The 15,855-nt window shown below is 50.3% G+C and overlaps 1 protein-coding gene across 5 annotated transcripts in view; it reads left to right on the forward strand.

Annotated features, from left to right (window-relative positions):
• Positions 1 to 15,635, forward strand: part of GRIK5 (glutamate ionotropic receptor kainate type subunit 5) — an 84,717-nt gene extending 69,082 nt beyond the window's left edge. For all 5 annotated transcript variants that reach the window (XM_039466118.2, XM_074385602.1, XM_074385603.1 and 2 more), the window contains 5 exons: positions 6,227 to 6,392; positions 7,088 to 7,313; positions 10,160 to 10,288; positions 10,384 to 10,505; positions 14,656 to 15,635. In XM_039466118.2, coding sequence (XP_039322052.1) covers positions 6,227 to 6,392; positions 7,088 to 7,313; positions 10,160 to 10,288; positions 10,384 to 10,505; positions 14,656 to 15,084 — 1,072 coding nt within the window. In that variant the 3' untranslated portion in view covers positions 15,085 to 15,635. The remainder of the gene's footprint in view (positions 1 to 6,226; positions 6,393 to 7,087; positions 7,314 to 10,159; positions 10,289 to 10,383; positions 10,506 to 14,655) is intronic.
• The last annotated feature ends 220 nt before the right edge of the window (positions 15,636 to 15,855 follow it).

Here is a 15,855-nt window from a genome sequence, read left to right on the forward strand (position 1 = left end):
ACCTCAAACATTTATATTTTCTCTAAGTAAAGATGTTTTTAAATCTTTGTCTTTATTCTTTTTTTTTTTTTTTTTTTTTGGTGACAGAGACTTGCTCTGTTGCTCAGGCTGGAGTGCAGTGGCACGATCTTCGCTCACTTTTTATTATTTTCTTCTTTTTTTTTGTAGCGGTCTCACTTTGTTGCCGAGGCTGGTCTTGAACTCCTGGCCTCAAGCAGTCTTCCTCCCTTGGCCTCCCAAAGTGCTGGGATTACAGGCATAAGCCACTGCTCTGGCCCTAAGTAAATATTTTGGCCATATGGTCTTTGTTGCAGCTACTCAATTCTATTGTAGTATGAAAGCCATTGTAGATGATACATTAAATGAATGAGTGTGGCTGTGTTCCAATAAAACTTTATTTATGGATTCTGACACTGAAATTTGAATTTTACATAAGTCATGTGTTATACTATATATATATATATGTATATGTATATATATATGTATTTTTTTTTTTTTGAGACAAGATCTCATTCTCTTGTACTCCAGGCTGGAGTACAGTGGTACAATCTTGGCTCACTGCAGCCTGGAGCTTCCAGGTTCAAGCAATTCTTCTGCCTCAGCCTTCCTAGCATCTGGACCCACAGGCACGTTCCACCATGCCTTGCTAACTTTTTGCAGAGATAGGGTTTTGCCATGTTGCTCAGGCTGGGCAACAGTGAGATCTTGCCTAAAAAAAAAAAAAAAAAAATTATGACACATGACTTATACAAAATTCAAATTTCAGTGTCAAAATCCATAAATAAAGTTTTATTGGAACACAGCCACACTCATTCATTTAATGTATCATCTACAATGGCTTCCATACTACAATAGAAGAATTGAGTAGCTGCAACGAAGACTCAACTACTTAATTCTTCTGTTGTAGTATGAAAGCCTTTGTAGGTGGAGGTGGAGGTTACAGTGAGCCAAGATCGCACCACTGCACTCTAACCTGGGCAACAGAGCAAGACTCCATCTCCAAAAAACATCAACAAAAAACGTAAAAACCATTCTTAGCTTATGGGGCTGTACAAAATAGACAGCAGGCCAGATTTGGTCTGTGGGCCATAGTTTGCCAACCCCGGTTCAAACCATTTACCCTTAATGTAATTACTGATATGGTTATGTTTAAATCTGCCAACCTGCTATTTGTCCCATCTATTCTTTGTTCCCCTTTTCCTCTTTTTCTACCTTTTTGGGGGTTTACTGGGACTTTTTGTTTGTTTGTTTGAGACAGGGTCAGACTCTGTCACCCAGGCTGGAGTGCAGTGGCACAAACATGATTCCTATGCTCAAGCGATACTCCTGCCTCAGCCTTCTATGTAGTTAGGACCATATGTGCACTCTACCATGCACAGCTAATTTTCTTATTTTGTAGAGACAGATTCTCACTTCATTGCCTAGGCTGGTCTCAAACTCCTGAGCTCAAGTGATTTGCCCACCTTGGCCTCCCAAAGTGCTGGAATTACAGTGTGAGACACGGTGCCTGGCCTGTTGGGATTTTTAAGATTCTATTTATCTCTGTTCTTGACTTGTTAACTATACTTCTTTGTTTTATTTTTCTTAGTGGTTTTCTGGGTTTACAATATGTATCTTTAATTTATTACAAAATACTTTCAAGTAACATTATACCATTTTACATAAGATATAATAAGACCCTGACAACATGATATGTTCCCCTCACCCTCCCATCCTTTGAGCTATTGTGTCTATTACTTCTGCATATCTTATGAACCCCACAATATATTAGGGGTGTGTGTGTGTGTGTGTGTGTGTGTGTGTGTGTGTGTGTGTCTGTGTGTCTGTGTGTCTGTGTGTTTAGCAGATGCAGCTGAGTGTGGTGGCTCGTGCCTATAATACCAGCACTTTGGGAAGCCAAGATGGGTGGACTGCATGAGCTCAGAACTTCGAGACCAGCCCAGGCAACATGGCAAGACCCTGTCTCTACAAAATATACAAAAATTAGCCAGGCATGGGGGCACATGCCTGTGGTCCCAGCTGCGTGGGAGGCTGAGGTGGGAGGATCGTTTGGGTCCAGGAGGTCGAGGTGTCAGTGGGCTGTGTTCACACCACTCCACCCCAGAGTGAGACCCTGTCTCAAAAACAAAACAAAACCAATAAACGCTTTGTAAGGAAATTTGAAAATGAGGAACATTGCTTTTGATTTTACAGGTTCATGGGCAAAAATTAAAAAAAAAAATGAGGAATATATCTTTTATATTTACCCACAAATCTACCATTTGAAGAGGGTGCCCTTTACCCCTTCTCATACATCCACGTTTCTGTGTGGTGGTGTGCATCACCTTAACCTGCAGAACTTCCTTTAATATTTCTTGCTGTGCAGGTCTGCTGGCAATTCTCTCGGCTTTGGTTTTGTCTGAAAAATGTTAGTGTATCTTCTTTGAGGGATATTTTTTTGCCTGCTGTGGAATTCTAGGTTGACAGTTTTGATTTTTCTTTCAGCATGTTGCATCGTCTTTGGGCTTGCACACTCTCTGACAAGAAGTCGACTGGCACTGTTATCTTTGATTCTCTGAATGTAATATGTTTCCCCCCTTCCAGCTGCTTTTAAGATGTTTCTCTTTATTGCTGGTTTTCAGCAATGGACTATAATGTGTCTTGGTGCGTTTTATAAATATGTGTGTTTAGCCTACCTGGGGTTTTTGGAGCTTAGATCTGCAAGTTTATGGTTTTCATCAAATTTGAAAAGTTTTAGGCCATTACTTCACGAAGTATTTTTTTCTGTTATTCCTTTCTCTTCTCTTTCTGTAACTCCAGTCACATAGGTAAAGCCAGTTATTCCTCAGGCCACTGAGGCTCTGTACTCATTTTCAGTCACTTTTTCCTTTCTGTGTTTTATTTTGGATAGATTCCATTGCAGTCTTCAAATTCTCTCTCTTTTTTGTTTTGGATACAAAGTCTCGCTCTGTCGCCCAGGCTGGAGTGCAGTGGCAGGATCCCTCCCGGTTCACCACAACCTTCACCTCCCAGGTTCAGGCAATTCTCCTGCCTCAGCCTCCTGAGTAGCTAGGATCACAGGCATATGCCACCACACTTGGTTAATTTTTGTATTTCTACTAAAGACAGGTTTTGACCTTGTTTTGGCCAGGCTGGTCATGAACTCCTAAACTCAGGTTATCTTCCTGCCTTAGTCTCTCAAAGTGCTGGGATTACAGGCATAGCCGCAGTACCAAGTCTTTTTTTTTTTTTTTTTTTTTTTTTTAAGATAAGGTCTCAGTCATGCAAACTAGAGTGCAGTGACAATCAGGCTCACTGCAGCCTTAAACTCCTGGCCTCAAGTGATCCTCCCACCTCAGCCTCCCAAGTTGCTGGGACTATAGACAGGTACCACCACACACATCTAATTTTTTTTAATTATTTTATTTTTTGTAGAGATAGGTTTTGGCTATGTTGACCAGGCTTATCCCAAAGTCCCAGCATCAAATGAGTCTCCTGCCTCAGCCTCCCAGTGTGCTGGGATTACAAGTGTGAGCCACTGTGCCTGTCCCAAACTGCCTGATCTTTTCTGCTGCCAGTGTCTAATCTGTGTAATCCCTTTCAGTAAATTTTTTCTTTCAGATGTGTGTATATCATTCTCTAAAAGTTCTGTTCACTTCTTTTTTATGTCTTCTGTTCCTTTCATTATGTTCATGTTTTTGCTTATACTCTTGAGCATTCTGAATATATTTATTTATAATAGCTGTTTTGGGCTGGGTGAGGTGGCTCATGCCTGTAATCTCAGCACTTTGGGAGGCTGAGGCAGTCAGATTACCTGAGGTCGGGAGTTTGAGACCAGCCTGACCAACATGGAGAAACCCTGTCTCTACTAATAATACAAAAATTAGCAGGGCGTGGCGGCGCATGCCTGTAATCCCAGCTACTCAGGAGGCCGAGGCATGAGAATCGCTTGAATCTGGGAGGCAGAGGTTGCAGTGAGCCGAGGTCACACCATGCACTCCAGCCTGGGCAACAAGAGCAAAACTCCATCTCAAAAAAAAACAACAACTGTTTTCATGTCCTTGTCTACTAATATGTTCCTGCATCTTTGTTTACCTGGTCCCTTTTTTTTTTTTTTTTTTTTTTTTTAAGACAGTCTTGCTTTGTCACCCAGGCCAGAGTACAATGGTGTGATCTCGGTTCACTGCAATTTCCACCTTCTGTATTCCAGCAATTCTCATGCATCTGCCTCCCAAGTAGCTGAGATGACAGACATACACTACATGCCCAGCTAATTTTTGTATTTTTAGTAGAGACAGGGAATCATCATATTGGCCAGGTTGTCCTTGAACTCCTGGCCTCAAGCAATCCACCTACCTTGGCCTCCCAAAATGCTGTAATTACAGGTGTGATCCACCGTGCCCAGTCTGGTCTGTTTTTTTTTTTTTTCTTTCTTTCTTTGAGATGGAGTCTTACTCTGTCACCAGACTGGAGTGCAGTGGCACAACCTCAGCTCACTTCAATCTCAGTTCACTGCAACCTCTGCCTCGTGGGTTCAAGTGATTCTCCTGCCTCAGCTTCCAGAGTAGTTGAGAAGACAGGCATGTGCCACCATGCCCAGCTAATTTTTGTATTTTTAATAAGAATGGGGTTTCATATGTTGACCAGGATGGTCTTGATCTCTTGACCTTGCCATCTGCCTGCCTTGGCCTCCCAAAGTGCTGGGATTACAGGCGTAAGCCACTGTGCCCAGCCAACCAGCCTGGTTTTCTTTTAAAAATTAACATAATAGGCCAGGCGCAGTGGCTCATGGCAGTAATCCCAGCACTTTGGGAGGCTGAGGCATGCAGATCACCTGAGGCCAGGAGATCAAAGCCAACCTGCCAACATGGTGAAATCCTGTCTCTACTAAAAATACAAACATTAACCAGGACTGCTGGCAGGTGCTTCTAATCCCAGGAGGTGGAGGTTGCAGTGAGCCAAGATTGTGCCACTGCACTCTAGCCTGTGCAACAGAGCAAGACTCTGTTTCCAAAAAAAAAAAAAAAAAAAATTACATGGCAGACGTTGTGAATTTTACATTGTTTACATTGCTGAATATATTTCTTTAGAGAGTGTTAGAGACTTTTTCTGGAAGGCAGTTAAGTTACTTGCAAATTACTTTGATCCTTGCAGGCCTGTTTTTAAGCTCTTTTAAGGCAGGTTTAGCATTGCCTTTATTCTAGGGCTGATTTAATCCTATTTCTAGTATGTTACACTTTTGGGTCTCTACTGAATATCTCATGTATTCAATGAAATCTTTCTATTCTGGCTGGAGGGAGCTCAAAAGATTCTCAGCCCTGTATGAACCCTCAGAATTGTTGTCTCCTTGAAAGTTGCTCTTGTTCAGCCCCACAGAGTTTCGCCCCATGCATGCACAGATTGATACTCAGCCAAAGACTCAAGGGAACCACCGATTTCTGAACCCTCTCTCTGTGCATCTCTCTCCTCTCAGGTACTCTATCCCCCAAATTCCAGCCATCTTGGCCTCCCTGATCTCCAGTCTCCATCTCTGCAACTCAGCAGGATAGCTGGGCTGTTTGGGCTTCCCTTCCTATAAATTAAATCCAGCCGAACAGCCTGGACAATGATAAGACTCACTTTGTTTCTGTTCTCAGGGATCACAGTCCTATGATGTCTGTTGTCCTATGTCTTTAAAAGTTTTCTGGCTGGGTGCAGTGGCTCATACCTGTAATCTCAACACTTTGGGAGGCTGAGGCAGGTGGATCACCTGAGGTCAGGAATTCGAGACCAGCCTGACCAATAGGACAAAACCCTGTCTCTGCTAACAATACAAAAATTAGTCGGGCATGAAGGCAGGTGCATCCCAGCTACTTGGGATTCTGAGGCAGGAGAATCATTTGAACCTAGAAGGTGGAGGTTGCAGTGAGTTGACATCATGCCACTGCACTCAAGCCTGGGCAGAAAGAACGAGACTCTATCTCTAAAAAAAAAAAAATTCCTGTATTCTATCCAGCTGTTTAGCTGTTTATGGTGGAAGGATATTTCCAGACCATCTTACTCTTTTATATCTGGAAGTAGAAGTCTCCGGCTGCAATATTTACAACCAGGAAGTCTGGCTTCAGAATCCACACTCCCTGCTTCTGACACTGAGCCTTCCCAGATGCTGGGGTCACTTGGAGGGGGGCACCACCAATAGGGGGCATGGTCACAGGGTTAGGGCAGCAGGGGTGGCTCCAGCCCATGGCTTACCCCTCCCACCCCTCAGGTGGGCCTTCACCTTGATCATCATCTCCTCCTACACGGCCAACCTGGCCGCCTTCCTCACCGTGCAGCGCATGGAGGTGCCTGTGGAGTCGGCTGATGACCTGGCAGATCAGACCAACATCGAGTACGGCACCATCCACGCTGGCTCCACCATGACCTTCTTCCAGGTGGGGCCACCAGAACCCCTCAGGCATGGTGTTGGGATTCCTGCCATGCATAGCAGCTCAGGATGGGGCTGGGCAGGGCCTCTTGGGTCAGAGAGACTGATTGTCAGTGACAGCCTGGGAGACTGGGGAGCAGAAGCCACGTTTATTGCTGTCATAGGGATGGCGGCTGGCTGGCTGGGGAACTGAGGAATGAGGGCAGGGAGGCGTATGTGGGATAAAATGTCAATGTCATATGGGCCGAATGGGATCAAGGAGGCTGCTGGAAGGGTCAGGCCCAGGAATATGGGCTGGCGGAGAGAAGGGAAGGCTCTTGAAGGTGAAAAGTGCTTGATCCTTTGTATTTTGGGGTGGTGGGAAGGAAAGAAAAGGAAAGCAAGCTTGGCAGGGAGGTTCCTAGGGGTCTAAAGGAGGCCTGAGCAGGATAGGGGCCACTGGCTGGAGGGTTAAAGGGGAGGAGGTGGAGGGTTCCCAGGTGGTTGGTGGGCACAGTGCCTGTGGGGATGACCTGAACTTGGCCTGGACAATTTGTCCATCTCATCTCTCCTCTGCCTTTGGCTCTTTCTGTCTTCCTTGGGTCACCTCACGCTCTCCTGGGTTGAGGGAGACTTCCTGGAGGACGGGACGGGAAGGGCTCGGGGAAAGGAAGCTGTTGGAAAGACTCTCCCCTGTCTTCCCCTTGTGCTCCCCCTGCCCAGAATTCACGGTACCAAACGTACCAGCGCATGTGGAACTACATGCAGTCAAAGCAGCCCAGCGTGTTCGTCAAGAGCACAGAAGAGGGCATCGCCCGTGTCCTCAACTCCCGCTACGCCTTCCTGCTCGAGTCCACCATGAACGAGTACCACCGGCGCCTCAATTGCAACCTCACCCAGATCGGGGGCCTCCTCGACACCAAGGGCTACGGCATCGGCATGCCGCTGGGTATGGCGCAGCGCGGTGTACAACATGGTGGGGCCCTGGGCATCCAAAACCACCTGTGAGCAGGCCAGGCCCTCCCCGAGGCAGGCTGGGTGTGTTGCATGTGGCCTCCTGGCTATATGGCCTTGGGCAGGCGACATCCCCATCTTGAGTCTGCACCCACAACCTGCAAAACCAGGCCTAGCAACAGTACAGCCCTCACAGAGCTGTTGGGAGAGTTCAGTACATGTGAGTGGTAGGGCTTGCTGTCTTCCCACAAGGACCCCTTGAGGGTGAGGACCTGGTCTTTTTTTTTTTTTTTTTTTTTGAGACAGAATCTCACACTGTTACCCAGGTTGTAGTACAGTGGTGCGATCTTGGCTCACTGCAATCTCTGCCTTCTGGATTCAAGCAATTCTCCTGCCTCAGCCTCCTGACTAGTTGGGACTACAGCTGTGTGCCACTACACCCAGCTAATTTATTTTTATTTTTTTAGTAGAGATGAGGTTTCACTGTGTTGGCCAGGATGGTCTTGATCTGCTGACCTGGTGATCTGCCCACCTCGGCCTCCCAAAGTGCTGGGATTACAGGCATGAGCCACTGCACCCGGTGGGGACCTGGTCTTATTTGCTTCCTATTTTCTGCACAAAACCTATAGCTTGGCTCAGAGCTGGTGCTTGGAAAATGCTTGTAGGATGGATGGAAGGATCTGGTAGGGAGACTCAGATGTACCTATTTCTATTTCAGGACTTTTTCTTTTTTAGAGACGGACTTTTGCTCTGTCCCCCAGGGTGGAGTGCAGTGGTGCAGTCTCACTCAGCTCACTCACTGCAACCTCTGCCTCCTGGGTTCAAGCAATTCTGCCTCAGCCTCCTGAGTAGCTGGGATTACAGGTGCCCACCACCATGGCCGGCTAATTTTTTTTTTTTTTTTTGAGACAGAGTTTTTGCTCTTGTTACCCAGGCTGGAGTGCAATGGCGCAATCTCGGCTCACCGCAACCTCCGTCTCCTGGGTTCAAGCAATTCTCCTGCCTCAGCCTCCTGAGTAGCTGGGATTACAGGCACGAGCCACCATGCCCAGCTAATTTTTTGTATTTTTAGTAGAGACGGGGTTTCACCATGTTGACCGGGATGGTCTCGATCTCTTGACCTTGTGATCCACCCGCCTCGGCCTCCCAAAGTGCTGGGATTACAGGCTTGAGCCACCGCGCCCGGCCTGGCCGGCTAATTTTTATGTTTTTAGTAGAGACGGGTTTTACCATATTGGCCAGGCTAGTCTTGTGAATTCCTGACCTCAGGTGATCTGCCTGCCTCGGCCTCCCAAAGTGCTGGGATTATAGGCGTAAGCCACCATGCCCAACCCAGGACATGTTTTTCCAGGACTCGGTGCTGGAACTCACAACTATTTTGTCTCCAAATCTTGGTATTTTGGCTTTTTAAATCATCTGTGTACTGATGATACCTGTATTAATTATCTATCACTGCACAGCAAATTGTCCCATATCTTAGCAGCTTTTAGGTGAGTCAGTGACAGGGAAGCAGTGTAGCTTGGTGCTTGGAGGACAGGCCCAGGAGACACACTGACCTGGATTCAAATCCCAGTTCCAGCCAGCCACTGTGGTTTATGCCTATAATTCCAGCTTTGGGGAGGCCAAGCTGGAAGGATCACTTGAGCCTAAGAGTTTGAGACCAGCTTGGGCCACATAGCAAGACCCTGTCTCTACAAAAAATTTAAAAATTGACCAGGTGTGGTATGCACCTGTAGTTTCAGCTACAGGCTGAGGTAGGAGGATTGCTTGAGCCCAGGAAGTGGAGGTGGCAGTGAACAATGATCATGCCACTATGTGCCAGCCTGGGTAACCAAGTGAGACTCTGTCTCAAAAAAAAAAAAAAAAAGAAAGAAAGAAATCCCAGTTTCCTCTCTGACTCAGTGCACAGCCTTAGGCAAGTGTATCACTTTCCTCATTCAGAAACACTTGCCTCAGGTCAGAATACCTGCCTCACAGGATCATCATGAGACCTGAATAAACCCAGTGTCTGGCACATAGTTGGTGCCTGGTAGATACGAATCACCTCCACCTGCCGGTGTTTCTGGTTCTGTGGTAGATGATCAGGAAGTATCTTAGCAAATGAAGAAATAAGTCCAGAATAGGGTGTGTGGGATATTGGAGCTCAAGGATGGCTTAAGGGCAGGACCTGAGGATGGCGAGAGGTGGTCCAGGGAAAGGTGTGGATGGTAATTTGTCTGCTGCCCTACCATATGCCAAGTCCCACAGTAGATGCTGGATACCCTGGTGGGGCTGCAGACAACAGATGATGAACACATAGCCATATAATACGGTGTTAGGTGGTAACAGCTGCTCCAAAGTAAATTAAAGGGAAGACACTGATGGGGAGTGGGGTGCTTGGTGCCATTTTAAATAAAGTCATCAGAATAGACTTTCTGAGGAGCCAGCATGTGGGCAGAGACCTGAATGAAGTGTGGGAAGGGACATTCCAGGCAGAGGCAAAGGTCCTAAGATGGGATTGTATGTGATGGATTCAGGGAGCAGCCAGGAGGCCGGTGGGGCTGGAGCTGAAAGAGTTGTGGAGGTGAGGGTGTCTGAGAGTAGCCGAGGGAGGACCTTGCAACAGGAAGCCATGAAGGGTCCTGAGCACAGGAAAGGCATGATCTCTGACTCTTTCTAACACTGTCTCTCTGGCTGCTGTGTTGAGAGGGGACTGGGTTGGGGGTGAGGAGAGGCCACAGGGAAGACCCCAGGCACGTGGTGGAGGCCGGGGAAGGCCACGGTGAGGGCACAGTTTGGGGCTTGGGGCGGGCAGGGCTGCGGGGCCCCAATGGCCAGTCCAGCCCTCGTGTGCCCGCCCAGGCTCCCCGTTCCGAGATGAGATCACACTGGCCATCCTGCAGCTTCAGGAGAACAACCGGCTGGAGATCCTGAAGCGCAAGTGGTGGGAGGGGGGCCGGTGCCCCAAGGAGGAGGATCATCGAGCTAAAGGTCAGCCCCCATGTGTCATATCCCCTTCCCACAATCCCAGGCCCCTTCCCACACAGTCCCTACTCTGTGGCTCCCCACCTCCCTTCACCCCCTAGGTTTGGGCATGGAGAACATTGGTGGCATTTTTGTTGTGCTCATCTGTGGCCTCATCATTGCTGTGTTTGTGGCGGTCATGGAATTCATATGGTCCACACGGAGGTCAGCGGAGTCCGAGGAGGTGAGGAGGCTGGTGGCGGGGTGAGCAGGAACAGGGAGCCCCAAGGACTGAGGTTCATGAAGATCGTGGCATTGGGAGCCATACCTGGAGGGTAGTGGGGATCATGAGAAGAGGGTAGAGGAATGCAGGAGGTGGGGAAGTAAGAGAGCTGACGGGGGGCCAGAGAATCAGCATATGAGGAAGAACAGGAGGGAAAGTGGGCACAGGAAGCGATGAGGATGCAGGGAGAGGAGGTGAGGGGCAGGATATGGGGAGCCACAGAGGCGGGAAAGCAAGAAGAAATAAGAGGAGAAACAGGGCCGGGCGCAGTGGCTCACACCTGTAATCCCAGCACTTTGGGAGGCCAAGTAGGGTGGATCATCTGAGGTCAGGAGTTCAAGACTAGCCTGGCCAACATGGCAAAACCCCATCTCTACTAAAAATACAAAAATTAGCCAGGCATGGAGGTGCATGCCTGTAATCCCAGCTACTTGGGAGGCTGAGGTGGGAGGATCGCTTGAACCTGGGAGGTGGAGGTTGTAGTGAGCCAGGATCGTGCCACTGCATTCCAGCCTTGGCGACAGAGGGAGACTCCATCTCAAAAAAAAAAAGAGAGAGAGAGAGAAACAGGTGAGGAGACAGCAGTTGATGCAACTGCAATTGGAAGAGGACACAGCCCTGGACTGGTCTCACACTGTATTCAGGAGGGCTGCTTCCATGTCCCTGGGGGTCGCCCAGCCACACCCCTGAGTTTCCAGACCCATTCATGCTCTTGTACCCCTGGACTGCTGGTTCCCCACTTCCCCTCTCTCTGCCAGCCTCTAGCCCCTCCTCACATCTGGTGGCTGACTTTGCATCTACTCCCCAGATCCCGGCTCTGCATCCAGCTGCATGCCAGTATTCTCCACTTGGCCCGAGGGCTCCTCTGAAGGAGCTGTCCATGCTGCTAGCAAGGGCGCCCTCCACCCGTGTCCAGGTTGCCTTCCCAAGGACATCCCTCCAGCAAGTCTCTCCTTTCCTCCTGCAGCATCAGTTGTCTTCTCTTTATTGGATTCAGGCCACCAGCATACAAATGTGCTGTCATTTCTCCAGTCTTAAAGGAACCCTCTCCTGACCTCACTTTTCCTCTCAGCCACTGCCCCGTTTCTCCTCTTTCACAGCCTTGGTGGAGGGGGTCTCCCTGATGCTTTCAGTTTCGTCTTTCCTCCCATTTCCTCTTGCCCCTTCTCCAATCTGGCTTCTGTCCCCACCACTCCAAAGCCACTCTTGTCACCAGCAACTTCCACACCTGAAATCCCCAGTCTCAGGCCTCATCTATATGAGGTAGCAGTGGGCTTTGGCATAGCCAGTCACTCTCAGTCCTCAAAGCCCTTCTCCCACCTCTCTGACCACTCCTTCCCAGGCTCCCTTACTGGGTTCCTCTTTCTCCCCAGCCTCTGTTTATTGTGGGGGCCCTAGGGCTTGGTCTTTAGACTGCTTCTCTTCTCAGTCTTTCTTCACTCCTTCTGTGATCCCACCAGCCAAATGGCTCTTAAGACCCCCTATGTGCTGGTGACTCTTGTGTTACTTATCTATTGCTATCATAACAAATAACAGCTTTTAAAAGCCAGCTTCCATTGGTTCACAGTTTCTGTGGGTCCAGAGCCTGGGAGCAGCTTAGCTGAATGGTTCTGGCTGCTGTGGGTCTCTGGTGAGGTCATAGTCATGTTGTTCGCCAGACTGCTGTGGTCTGAAGGCTCAACAGGGGCTGTGGAGGGTTCCCTTCCAAGATGGCTCACTGTCTCAAATGTCCCATGGGATTTTAGTTTATGGAGGTGATGGAGTGACAACATGGAGAGACCAATTCCATTGAAAGATGATTTTGGGCCAAGTGCACTATGGGAGGCTGAGTTGGGCAGATTGCTTGAGGAAAGGAGTTCACAACCAGCAACAGGGTAAAACCCTGTCTCTACTAAAAATACAAAAATAGCCAGGCATGGTGATGCACACTTGTAGTCCCAGCTACTCGGGAGGCTGAGGCAGGAGAATCGCTTGAACCCAGGAGGCAGAGGTTGCAGTGAGCCAAGATTGTGCCACTGCCCTCCAGCCTAGGTAACAGAGTGAGACTGTCTCAAAAAGAAAAAAGGAAAAGAAAAGAAAAATTTTTATTTCTTAACATTTCCCAGAAGAAGAGGGCACAGGACAAGCACTAGAAACAGGGGCCAGCAGCCCGCAGCCTTTATTGGGGTTTCCTCGGGAAAGGCAAGGCAGGGCAGAGGAAATAGCTTATAACTCGTCAGTTTGAATAATGTCAGTGGACTCTGGGCTATAAGGGCTGTCCCCAGTCTTCTGGCACCTGACCCTGGGTTGATTTAGGGCAGGAAGAATATTGGCTTGGTATGTGAGAGTTAGGTAAAGGGAGAGGTTAGGGGTATAGACTCGGAATTGGTTGGTTTGCACATGAAAGGCAGCTGAGCCCTCTGCTATCTCTTAAGTCTTGGCTAGTTCTGGGAGGGGTAATCTCTCCCCAGTCTGCAAGATGTTTAAGGTGTCAATATATCCTAAGACACAGAAAATTAAAAAAAAAAAAACACGATGAATACACTCACATGGCAATTGGCAGGAGGCCTCAATTCCTCAAACAAGGACCTCTCCAAGGACTGCTTGAGTGTCCTCACACCATGGCAGCTGAGGTACACCAGGGTGAGTGATCAAAGAGAGGAAGGTGGAAGCCAGAATGTGCAGTGGCCAAGCCTTATTCTGTTGGTCACGAAGCCCAGCTCTGATAGTTTCAGAAGGAATTACACAGGGGCATGGACGTGGGAGGTGGGGACTTGAAGCCTGCTTGCCTTAACCCACAAATGTGTGTCTCCCCTGAAGCCATGGTCCGAAACTTCAGCTCCACATTTGGTATCTCCACTTGGCTGTCTGATAGGTGTGCATGTGATATGACGTGTCCAACATTGTTGGTCTTCTGCCCACGCATGAGGCAGTTTAGTCCTTCCAGTTGCTCAGGCCAAAATACGTGGAGTTTTCCTTCACTATTCCCTCTCTTCCATGCCCTATATCTGATCTCTTAGCAGATCCTATTGGCTCCAACTTCAGAGTATGTCCAGCATCCAGCCCCTTCTCAGGTTGCTCTGGTCCAGCCACCCCCATCTCCTGCCTGGGTTATTGTCGTAGCCTCCTCCATGGGTCCCCTGCTCTTGCCGTTGGCCTCCCTACAATCTGTTCTCAACACAGCTCCAGAGTGATCCTGTGAAAACACAGCAGTCCTCTACCTAAAGCTCTCCAATAACTCTCATCTGACTCTTCCATTCTGATTTTCAGAATGAAAGCCAAAAATCCTTCCAGTGGCTTATGTGCCTTAGCAGAGCTGGCTGCCACTGCTCCTTTGACCTCATCTCCCTGTCTTCTTCCCTGTGCACACCCCCTGCCAGCCACACTGACCTGCTTGCAGTGCCTCAGACATGCCAAGCCGCTCCCACCTGGGCACTTTGGCCCTACCCTGTTGTCTATCCAGCAGGCTGTCCTCCCAGGTCTCCACGTGGCTCACCCTGTCTTTATTTAAGTAAGGATCCTCCTCTCAGTGAGGTCTTCCTTGACTTCCTATCTCAGAATTCATCCTCACTTCCCACCCATACTGCTTAGGCCTCTTTACGATTTTATCTCCAAAGCACTCATCACGCCCAACACACTACATACGTGTGTGTTATCTTCTGTATGCACATTTGAGCATAACCTCCACGAGGGGTGGGACTTCTGTCTGTTTTGTTCTCTGCAGTATCCCCAGTGCCAAGAACAGTACCAGGCACACAGCAGGCGTCGGGTAAATATGTCTTGCAATAATGAACGAATGGATGAGGGGCACAGGATGGGAAATCTGTGAGGGAAGAAACTGTAGAAAATTTAGAGAGAGTGAAAACCCCAGAGGAGCCTAGATGGAAGGTGAAGGGCAGATTCAGGAACAACTACAGAGAAAAATGGAGACATCGGAGATAAGTGGGGAGAGAGGAAGGGAGAGGTGGAGGGGAAGCAGAAAACAGGGGAGATAAAGAGAAGTGGGAAGGGAATCGAGGGCAGAAGAATCGGGCGAGGAAAGGAGGAGGAGTCGGGTGTGGAGAGAGGCTAGGGGAGGCGGGAGGCGGGAGGCGGACTGTGCCGGGACGGTGACCGCCCGCGCCACCCCCAGGTGTCGGTGTGCCAGGAGATGCTGCAGGAGCTGCGCCACGCCGTGTCTTGCCGCAAGACGTCGCGTTCCCGCCGGCGCCGGCGCCCGGGCGGCCCGAGCCGAGCCCTGCTGTCGCTGCGCGCGGTCCGCGAGATGCGCCTCAGCAACGGCAAGCTCTACTCGGCCGGCGCGGGCGGGGATGCGGGCGGCGCGCACGGGGGCCCGCAGCGCCTCCTGGACGACCCGGGGCCCCCCAGCGGAGCCCGACCTGCCGCCCCCACCCCCTGCACCCACGTGCGTGTCTGCCAGGAGTGCCGGCGCATCCAGGCGCTGCGGGCCTCGGGGGCCGGCGCGCCCCCACGTGGCCTGGGCGCCCCCGCCGAGGCCACTAGCCCACCCCGGCCGCGGCCTGGCCCCGCCGGCCCCCGGGAGCTGGTGGAGCACGAGTGACCATGGGCGGGGCCCTGCGGACGCCCAGACTGACCGCAGGGACTGGGCCCGCCCCAGGCCCCGGCCGTCCCGGCTCCTGCAGCGGGTGCGGGAGAGGACTTGTGCACCGGCGCTCCAGACGTCGCGATTTTGCCTTGGGTTCCCGGTGAAGTCGGAGGCCCGGCTCTGGAGCCCGCCTGCGCCCCCCAGTGGACTCGCGAGAGGGTGCCGCAGGCGAGAAGGGCGCAGGAACCGAGGACTCCGGGGGCTGGGGACTTCTGGGACCGCGCCGGGAAGCGGAAAGCAGTCCGCGGGGAGGACCCCATACTGGGACTGCTCAGGTTCCCCAAGACTTAACGCAGCCTCCCACGCTTCTGGAGGTGGGGAGGGCCTCTGGATAGATGGGTGTCCCCTGGTGCCCCTCCACTCTTCTCTTCCTCTCTTTTTTTTGGGGGGAGAAACCTCAGAATTTCTATGAGATCCCCCCAGGGAGGGGGTCAGTTGGGCCCCCATCCCTCCCTTTGCCACATCTCAGACCCTGTTGGAATAAAAAAAAGAACAAAACCCCAAAACTGGGGATACCGGCTCTCATTTCCTGGGGGTGTGAGGGCATTGGAGGCTTGGGTCCCCAGAGCACCTGCTGAGAACCAGAGTGAGCCTCCATAGTCACTTCCACGCTCTCTCCACCCTCGGCCCTGCCCACAGCCTGCAGGCCAGCCCAGGTCCCAGCAGTCGGCCCCTCTCCGCTGACCTTCTTTCAGGACAGAGGGAGGCTGCGACAGAGACCCTGAG

The sequence above is a fragment of the Saimiri boliviensis genome, chromosome 14 (genome assembly GCF_048565385.1).
Source record: "Saimiri boliviensis isolate mSaiBol1 chromosome 14, mSaiBol1.pri, whole genome shotgun sequence".
Lineage (NCBI taxonomy): Eukaryota > Metazoa > Chordata > Mammalia > Primates > Cebidae > Saimiri > Saimiri boliviensis.